This window comes from Gekko japonicus, unplaced genomic scaffold (assembly GCF_001447785.1).
Source record: "Gekko japonicus isolate JY-2015 unplaced genomic scaffold, Gekko_japonicus_V1.1 scaffold2210, whole genome shotgun sequence".
Classification (NCBI taxonomy): Eukaryota; Metazoa; Chordata; class Lepidosauria; order Squamata; family Gekkonidae; genus Gekko; species Gekko japonicus.
The window spans coordinates 98814-108773 of NW_015169243.1; the positions used below are offsets into that span (position 1 = coordinate 98814).

Consider the following 9960-nt stretch of genomic DNA (forward strand, 5'->3'; position numbering starts at 1 on the left):
CACCCACCCGAGATTCAGAAGATGTTTACCACATGGACAGGGGCAGGCAGGGAAATTAAAATGGCTGAGGAGAAAGCCAGGCTGAGTGGCTCTACAAGCCAGCGCCACAGCGGCTCCTGAGTGGAGACATGGCCAAGGGCTCTACAGGGAGGGGCCAACTCACCTGTGGCCTCCTCCACATGGAAGACAAAGCGGAGGAAGTCACGTTTTCTCGTGGGCAAGCAGAATTTGGTGAAGGGCCGTGGCTCAGTGGCAGAGCATCTGCTTGGTGTGCAGAAGGTCCCAGGTTCAGTCCCCGGCATCTCCAGTTAAAAGGACCAGGCAGCAGGTGGTGTGAAAGACCTCTTGCCTGAGACCCTGGAGAGCTGCTGCCGGTCTGAGTAGAGGGGAATGACTTCGAGGGACCAAGGGTCTGGTCCAGTATGTGTGTTCACGTGTATGTGTGTTCAAATAGCCTGCTCAGTTCTTCGGACCTGGTCAGTAGGCTTGCCAACAACCAGGTGGGATCTGGAGACCTCCTGGAATTACAATGGATCTCCAGATGACCAAGATGATCTGCTTTGGAGGGTGGACTCTATGGCATTATACCTTGCTGAAGTCCCTCCCCTTCCCCAAACCCCGCCCTCCCCAGGCTCCTCCCCCTGGATCTCCAGGAATTTCCCAACCATGTAGCTGGCAACCGTACTGGCCAGAGCCCTTGTGTGAAGTATTGTGTGAAGGCACACAATACTTTACTTTGCAGTGATACACTTTCCACAGCTTCCGGTTCCTGTCGCATACTCGTCTCTCTATTAAGCCAGACTCCCGTTGATTGCATAAGGCCACAAAGTTAGGAAGTGTGAAGAGGCAGATGACGTCGCTAGAGTTGTTGAGGATGCCACGTCCCCCCTGGTCCTTTGCAGACCTTTGTGGGAGGGCACTTGGACCAGGTGACAGCATACAAACCGATCAGTTAGAATTAAGCTCCTATGTGTGTGTTGTGTGCGATCAGGTTGCTTCCTATGAATTAATGACTTCCCAAACGTCCTCTCATTAACAGCCGTGCTCAGGCCTTGCAAACCGAGGGCCCTCGTGGCTTCCTCGACTGAATCGATCCATTTCATGTTGGGTCTTCCTCTTTTCCTGCTGCCTTCTGGTATTCCTAGCAGGATTGGGTTTTTCCAGTGACTCTTGTCTTCTCATGATGTGACCAAAACAGGATAGCTTCAGTGTAGTCATTTTAGCTTCTAGGGAGAGGTCAGGCTTGATTTGCTCCAGAAATCACTTATTTGTCTTTTGGGCAGTCCACGGCCTCCATAAAACTCTCCTCCAACACTATGTTTCAAATGAAGCTTACAGATTATCCTTGATTAAAGGTGCTTTTTTTTTTGGAGCAAACGAAGGCTGTGGTCACACACACTATATAATCCACTTTCAATCCTCTTTCAGTGCACTTTCCAACTGGATTTTACTGTGTGAACTGGCAAAATCCAGTTGGAAAGTGCATTGAAAGTGCATTGAAAGTGGATTATTCAGTGTGTGTGACCACAGCCTAAGTGTGAGAATTTAAGATTATTCTATTTGACAAGTGGTCGTAGGTTATGTTTACTAAATAATATGCTCCCTCTAAGCTGTAGAGTCTTGTGAGCAAAAATCCTACCTTGTGAGCTGCTGGCATTAAAGTTGTGAGCGAGCGATTTGGCTGCTGCCTAAATTAGTTTGCTCTGGAGCCATCCTTCCTGAGCTAAGGCAAAAATGTGTGCGCCGGAGGCTAAAAATCTGTGAGCTAGCTCACACTAACTCAGCTTAGAGGGAACACTGGCTGCCACTGATGATCAAACAGAAAGAGCCCATCTAATGTTTTCTTTCCCATTCCTTATTACAATGGATTGGATCCAGCCGGCATTTTCACTCAATTTTCCCTTTTTACTACAGCTCCCATCCCAGATGGCTTTTGGCTGTGATCCCCTCCCTAGACTTTTTTGGTGGTCACAGGGAACCCCCCCTCCCTTTCTTACCAGTAGAGAAGTTGGCTGGATCCAACCCATTAAAATACTAATTGGCGGTGGAAGTTGCAGCCAATTTATGGCGCCTTGATCAGGTTTCCAAGGCAAGAGACGTCCAGAGGCAGTTTACTGTTGCCTTGCCCCTGCGTGGTAACCCTGGACTTCCTTGGCGATCTCCCATCCAAGTCCTAACCAGGGCTGGCCCTGCTTAGCTTCTGAGATCTGATGAGATCAGGCTAGCCTGGGCCGTCCAGGACAGGGCAAAATAATTATAACCCTCCACCAAATTGACCTCCCCCCCCACTAACAAGGAGTTTCCTTCAATCTCAGATCCACGGAGTAAAAATTGTCCTCGTCAGTTGATCAGCTAAAATTTTACTCGATTGATCGATTTAACGTGTTAAATGCAGCAGGTGATCTTCTACTTTAAAAATGACACGGCATTTTTGCATTAGTTTACTCATTATGCAGCTTCTATGTCCTCACAATTTATTTATTTTTTGCTCCCAGGGATTCCCGGCAACAAAGAAGTTCATGTTTTCAACCTGACCTCCCTCACAAAGTCCGAGAACATCTTGTCAGCTCTGTTGCATTATTATGTCGGGGATTTCCAAAACGGTAGCGCCAGTTGCCCTCGTCTCAAGGGCTGCTCTCGACATGGGCCCAGGAAGCTTGATGTGCAGATCAACCTCTCCTTGCTGAGTTTTCCTCCGTCGGGAAATCAGACTCGGACCTTGGGACACTACTCAATCAACATCTCCACTGCTTATCGGGATGTCCTTTCTTGGCAGTGGAAGAACATCACTCACGTCTTGAGTAAGGCCAAACAGAATAACGAACTGGTCATCGGGGTCAAAATGGCCCCCGCTGGCCGCCATTCTTGGAAGAGGACGCACCCCACTTATGAACCCTATATCCTTGTCTATGCCAACGACTCCGCCATTTCGGAACCAGAGAGTGTAGTTTCTAGCTTGCAAGGGCACTGGACTCCCCTGCCTGGGGGGTTCTCTAAATTTGACAGCCATTCAAAAGCTGACCGGGGCGAACGGCGCGAAAAACGCTCTGCCAGCATCCTCCTGCCTTTGCAGAACAACGAGCTTCCAGGGTCCGAGTATCAATACAGCGAGGACGAAGGATGGGAAGAGAGGAAACACTACAAGACGCTCCAGCCACGGCTGGCCGAAAGGGCCAAGAGCAAGAAAAAGCAGAGGAAAAATAATCATCAAAAGAGCCAGACGCTCCAGTTTGACGAGCAGACCCTTAAAAAGGCCAGGAGGAAGCAGTGGAACGAGCCACGATATTGCGCTCGCCGCTACCTCAAAGTGGATTTTGCCGATATTGGCTGGAGCGAATGGATTATTTCTCCTAAATCTTTCGATGCGTATTATTGCTCAGGTGAATGCCAGTTCCCTATTCCAAAGGTACAGTATTTCTTTCCTTTTTTTAAAAAAAGTATCTATTGTTCTTACTCTATCCATTAACACAGACATAAACAGCTTTAAAGGGGGATTAGATGGATTCCCGGAGGAGAGGTCTGTCAGTGGCAACTAGGCACGGTGCCTAAAGGGAACCTCTGTGTTCAGAGGCAGTACACCTCTGAATACTAGTGCCGGGAGGCAACATCAGGGGAAGGCCTCAGCCTCTGTGCCCTGTTGTTGGACTTTCAGAGCAACCGGTTGGCCGCTGTGTGAGACAGGATGGTGGCCTAGATGGACCACTGGTCTGAGCCGCAGGGCTCTTCTTGTGTTCTTATGCTATGTTTTCTGCCGTGCAGGGGAATACTTTCTCACCCCTTTTAACAAACCACATGTGGTTGGTGTGTTTTTTTACAAGCACCTGTAAAATCCAGCTGGATTGTTATTAAAACTATAGTATGCCATAAATAGGTAATTTCTTTAATGGCTGTTCTTTAAGGGCTTTTGCAAAAATGGCTCAGTATGAAGTTAGAAGTGGTTTACTCAAAGATATAAAAGTAACATTAGAGGGAGAATTACAGGAGGCTTTTTGTTTAGAAGCCACATATGCTATAAATTGCTTATTGGGTAATAATAATGTGTGAACTCATAGATGCCCCGTTAACCATCCCTAATATCCCCTGCATGCCCATTTCTAAAAAATACGACAGTATCTAATGCTTTATAAAAACTGGCCCGTTCCTGAAGCTTGCTGTACTGGCGATAAGTGCTGTGGATGGCATACAGGAAGTCACAAGGCATAAGGCGGTAAGCCTGTGAATGCCAGTATTAGGAGGCAGTGTTCAGGGAAGGCATTTGCCTCTATGCCTTGTTTGTTGGCCCTTCTGAGCAACTGGGTAGCCACTGTGTGAGGCAGGATGCTGGACTATTGGTCTTGTGTTCTTATGAGGTTCCACAAAGGTCAAGAAATACAAGGAGGCATGGAGGTGGAAGGCCAGATCATGCCTGCGGGCTCTGCCCCAAACTTGTCCATCTAGGTTTCCATCCTCCAAGCGGGGCCTGGACTCCAAATTAGTTCTCACATCTGTTAACTCTTGTTTTAGTGTGCTAAATTGTTGCTATTCACAGGTCTAAGGTTGCCAGGCCGTACCCCTAGCCGGCGGGGGACTCTGGGTCCTTTGTGGGATCCTCTGCTGCACACTTTGCACGTGGGGCATGATGACATCACCCGGAAGTGACGTCATCGTGTCGCTGATGTCGGGCGGGTGACACGCTAGTTTTTTGGGCAAAACTCTATGGGTTTTTTGCTTTCAAAACCATAGAGTTTGCCCAAAAACTAGAGTGTCACCCCTGATGTCGTCGAAATGATGATGTCACTTCTGGGTGATGTCATTGTGTTGGGGACATCATGGAGAGACATCCCCTATTTGGGATGGGGTTTTCCCCACCGGCCTGTTGGCTGGTGGCGGATCAGAGCCCTCAAAAGTGGGGGGACCCCCACTAAGATCTGGGGACTGAGAACCCTACACAGGTCTTATCCACTGCTTTAATCCAATCTCAGCTATACTTATCGCCCAGTTACTTATGCATCTTGACTCTAACTAGCCCTTCCTGGCAACTAGCCCCTCCCCTCTCTCTACCTGCATATAATGTTTCAGGAAGTCTTGTTTCGATGTACCTGAAGAAGTGTGCGTGCACACGAAAGCTGATATCCAGAATTAAACTTTGTTGGTCTTAAAAGGTGCCGCTGGACTCAAACTTCGTTCTGGAGTTTTCCTGTAATTAACTGATCTCCAGATGATGGAGATCAGTTCCCTTGGAGAAAATGGCTTCTTTGGGGGGTGGGCTCCTAAGCAGTGTTCCCTCTAAGCTGAGTTAGTGTGAGCTAGCTCACAGTTTTTCAGCCTCCAGCTCACACATTTGTGTCTCAGCTCAGGAAGGACGGCTCCAGAGCAAACTGATTTATGCAGTGGCCAAATCGCTTGCTCACAACTTTACTGCTCGTAGCTCGCAAAATAGAATTTTTGCTCACTAGATTCCACAATTTAGAGGGAACATTGATCCTAAGGCGTTATAACTCACTAAGGTCCTTCTCCTCCACTAACCCTGCCCTTCCCTGGCTCCACCCCAAAAATCTTCAAGAATTTCCTAAGTCCATCAGAACTTCTGACGAGAACTTCCACTTGCCCATTGTGCATTTCATGTCATCACTGTCCATTGCAACTGGGGACGAGACTGAATTTTGCAAGTTTCCTAATTCGAGTCGAATTATCCCCCCCCCTTCTGTTTTGTGTCTCCCTTCTCAGAATTAGATATATCTATTTAAAACATTTTCATGCCGCCTTTCCGTCCAGTCAAGGTCCACGAGGCAGCAAGTTTTAGAAACGTTTAACCATTGAAACAATTTTTAAAAAAATAACAGTTAAAACGAACCTGCAGGAGTCTTATTTTCCTTCCACCCGTTTTTCTCTTTCCTTGTGCCAAATTTTCCCTATTAAAGTTAATGCATTTTCAGTGTTACTTTTTAACAGGCTGCATATAAATGGTGTCTAACGGCAACTGTGTGGAAAAGCAAGAATGGTCAACAGAGCAACAGAACCCAGGCAAACTGAAACCGATGACCATAAAAAATGAAATCCCCCCCCCCAAAAAAAAGGGGGGGGAAAGGCTATATAATACTGGCTTCACTACCAGTTCTGTTGGTGTCTGCTGCATACCATTACATCACAGACTTTTACCAGTCCTTCCACTCACTACACTTAACCAGATTCAGGCTTGGTCTAAACAATACAACTTAACAAGATCTTGGTTGCTGACTGACGTGATTACGGTTGCCACCTCTGGAATCTCAATGTTCCCTCTAAGCCATGGAGTCCTGTACGTCACTTTCGGGACGTGCTGGCGGCGCACGCACGCTTCTCGTGCGCGTCGGAGGAGAGCTCCCGGAGCTTGGCGATGCTCCCCTGCCGGTAAGTCGATCAGACTTGGCAACCCTACTACACTTACCCAGATTCAGGCTTGGTCTAAACAAAACAACTGAACAAGTTCTTGGTTGCTGACTGACGTGATTACGGTTGCCACCTCTGGATTGGGAAATTCCTGGAGATTTGGGGGTGGAGCCTTGGGAAGGTGGAGTTTGGGGAGAGGAAGGACCTCGGCAAGGTATAGTGCCATAGAGTCCACCCTCCAAAGCAGCCATTTTCTCCAGGAGATCTGATCACCATTGTCTGGAGTTGGGTAGTAGAAGGAGATCTCCGGGCCCCACTTGGAGGAGGGCAACCCTGAACATGATTTCTGGCTTGAGTACTTGCCGTGGGTATACCATTTCAAACAATAATATGGGCTGCACTCCGTAAAGGTTTTTTTTAGAAACTTTTGTTCACTGCGGTGTGTTTCCCCCACCCCATGCCCCAGAGGCTTCAGATCCCGTGATTCATTGGTACCTTTCTAGAGGAAACTGTAGAAGCTGTATTGAAGCCAGTACTTTTAAGGAGAACCATAGACATATAGATGGCTAGATAGGCTCCATTCCTATAGACAGTTTGGAATCACAACTGACTGGCCAGCAGATACTAAAAGCCTCGTTTCCTTGAGCATAAGCTAAATATTCAGAATGTTATGGGCTAAAAATGACGTGAAATTGGGGTTGCCAGGTCCTGTTACCTGACCGGCGGGGACCTTTGGGGGCATTCCGGGGTGGGCAGGGATGTTTTGGACCACTTCCGGGGGTCTGGCCCCACTGCTAGACTTCCTGATGGCACCTGGTATTTTTGTCCACTGTGTGACACAGAGTGTTGGACTGGATGGGCCATTGGCCTGATCCAACATTGGCTTCTCTTATGTTCTATAGACAGAACACTCTGTCTGGGGCAAGGGATGCTCTGTATTCTTGGTGCTTGGGGGTGGGGTAACAGTAGGAGATCTTCTGGTGTCCTGGCTTCACTGCTGGACCTCCTGATGGCACCTGGTATTTTTGTCCACTGTGTGACACAGAGTGTTGGACTGGATGGGCCATTGGCCTGATCCAACATTGGCTTCTCTTATGTTCTATAGACAGAACACTCTGTCTGGGGCAAGGGATGCTCTGTATTCTTGGTGCTTGGGAGGGGGGGTAACAGTAGGAGGCCTTCTAGTGTCCTGGCTTCACTCCTGGACCTCCTAGTATTTTTGTCCACTGTGTGACAGAGTGTTGGACTAGATGGGCCATTGGCCTGATCCAACATTGGCTTCTCTTATGTTCTTATCCCTACATGAAATCATCATGGAATTCTTTAGGTGGGGTTCTGAAGCGGCAAGCTAACAATTCAACATGGCAGAAGCACCTGGCAGCCCTTACAAATGAAGGAAAAAAAGTAACATAAAAATACAGACATTCCCTGTGGTAAACAGTATAATTTTTATCAGGCCTGAGGATTGCAAGTCTCGATTCAACTACCTCCAATGCTAAGCTTCTTGGACTACACTAATCATCCTTCCCACTCAGAGCAAGAGTTTGCAAGAACAGAAAGCAAGCCAATTTGTTTGTGCTCAGCCATGTTATTAAAACTACCATTACACCTTGACATTCAAAAGTTCAGCTAATCCTAAAATTAATAATCGCCAACATCACCTTCTCTTGTCAGGCTAGGTATGACTCACTTCACGAGCTCGTCTGCAAACATACCGTGCTTGTCAAAAGCGAAAGGTCTCGGCTTTTGCGTGGCCATTAAGATCTTAATTCTGCCATTGTTATTCACAAGCACCTAAGGGGCCAGAGTTAAGGTGGGACAGTGTTTTTGAAGCATATTTTGCATTAATTAACTTTCAGGAATAAAGCTGCAGACACTCTTGTTCTTATCACATCAGAAACCACTCTTTTAAAATAAGCAAACAGTTGCAAAGTGCGCATTTCCAGAACCGTACTAAGATAAGGGCCAGATCAGAAAAAGCAATAGCAGCCGAGTAATCATTTAAAATGGCTACATTCAGACGGCAAGAAAAAAACATGATTTGTAATTATGGGAACAAGCCCGGAAGCCCTCCGGACCCAATATCAAATAATGGTTTCTTGCAAATCAGGAATTCTTCAGTTTTCGAGCTGTACGTGGTGTGTTTGTGTGTGTGTGTGTGTGGAGCACAGTAGACTGAGAACGTCCTAGGCTCATTCCATCATTTATGGTTAAGTGTGACTGCAGCCATAGTGTAGGGTTGCCAGCCACCTTGTGGGAGCAGGGGAACCCCCACTTTCGTAAACTCTTGTCTGTCCTCCAGCCAGCTGACTGGCGGGGGGAAATCCCACCCCCAACTGACCTTTTCAGGCCTACTTCCAGTTTTGGGCCTACTTCCATTGGGGGGGATGTGACGCTCTGGTTTTTGGGCAAAACTCTATGGTTTGAAGCCAAATTTACCGTAGAGTTTTGCCCAAAAACCAGAGTGTCACCCCCAGCCAGAAATAGGCCTGTACACTTGAAACTGAAAGTAGGCCTGAAAATGCCCAACATCACTTCCGGTCTCCCGGAAGGATGTCGGGAGACCCCCGCTGGCCAGGTAAATTGACCTGGCAACCCTACCGTAGTGGCTAATGAGTCGGGGTCAGCTATTCATATGTAAGCCATGTTTTCAGTACACGAGTGCCCTGTTTTATCTCTCTTCTCACATCCTGCAGTTCAGGTTGAGAGCTGGGAGAAAGTTTTCTCTAGTGGGTTCCCACATGTGGTTTCCTTATTGATGGTGGAGCCACAGCAGCAATGGGGTTTTTCCTTCTGTTTCCCTGACCCAGTCTCCCTAGCTGCAGCAGTCATCTCCTAACCCAAGGTCAAAAATAGAATATTGTTCCATCAATATTATTGGGATATTGGGTTAATATAGCAGAGTGTGCCCAGTCATAGAAGTGTGATATCGTGTGCAGAAAATAAATCTCCCAAGTGGTATATTGTAAAAGTAAAACTTACATTTATTCAAATAGATTCAGTTCACATTCAGGTTGCTGTCGAAAGGAGAGGGAGAGGAGTCCAACCTGACAAGTACTTTCCCTGTCAAAAATGGCCAGATAATCCGGCATCATGTGTATGGAAGCACGAGGGCATTGTTTTGACAGCAGAGACCTGCAGAGACGTGGACTCCATGACAAGCCATGCAAAGAACGGGAAGAACAACGCCCGAAGAGAGAAAGGGAGAGGGTCAGAGGGCAACTCCCGGGTTATGACAAAGAGAGGCATCTCATTCAAGGAGATAACACTTATACACACTTAGAGGAATGTAGCGCCCCCTAACGTCTGGGCATGCTGAGTCGCTGACTCCAACATACTTTATTTATTTATTCATTCGCATTTATATCCCGCCAATCCCGTAAACGGGCGCAGGGCGGATTACAACAATGTAATACATACAATAAAATTTAAAACAGATTATAAAACATAGAAAAACAGGAGTCATGCTTGCTGTAGGGAGAATCCGGCCCATAGATGTAACTAGCCAGTTACCAGTAAGTGGAAGATTGCAACCTCGGGGGGGCATATGTGGACACCCACTGCCTTAGCCAAAGGCCTGGTGGAACAGCTCCATCTTTCAGGCCCTGTGGA

General features: G+C 47.3%; 1 protein-coding gene across 1 annotated transcript in view; it reads left to right on the top strand.

Moving 5' to 3' along the window:
- BMP3 (bone morphogenetic protein 3) overlaps nucleotides 1-9960 on the top strand; it is a 59784-nt gene that overhangs the window by 33784 nt on the left and 16040 nt on the right. Inside the window, exon 2 of the mRNA XM_015416469.1 lies at nucleotides 2496-3406. Within this exon, the coding sequence (XP_015271955.1) occupies nucleotides 2496-3406 (911 nt within the window). The remainder of the gene's footprint in view (nucleotides 1-2495; nucleotides 3407-9960) is intronic.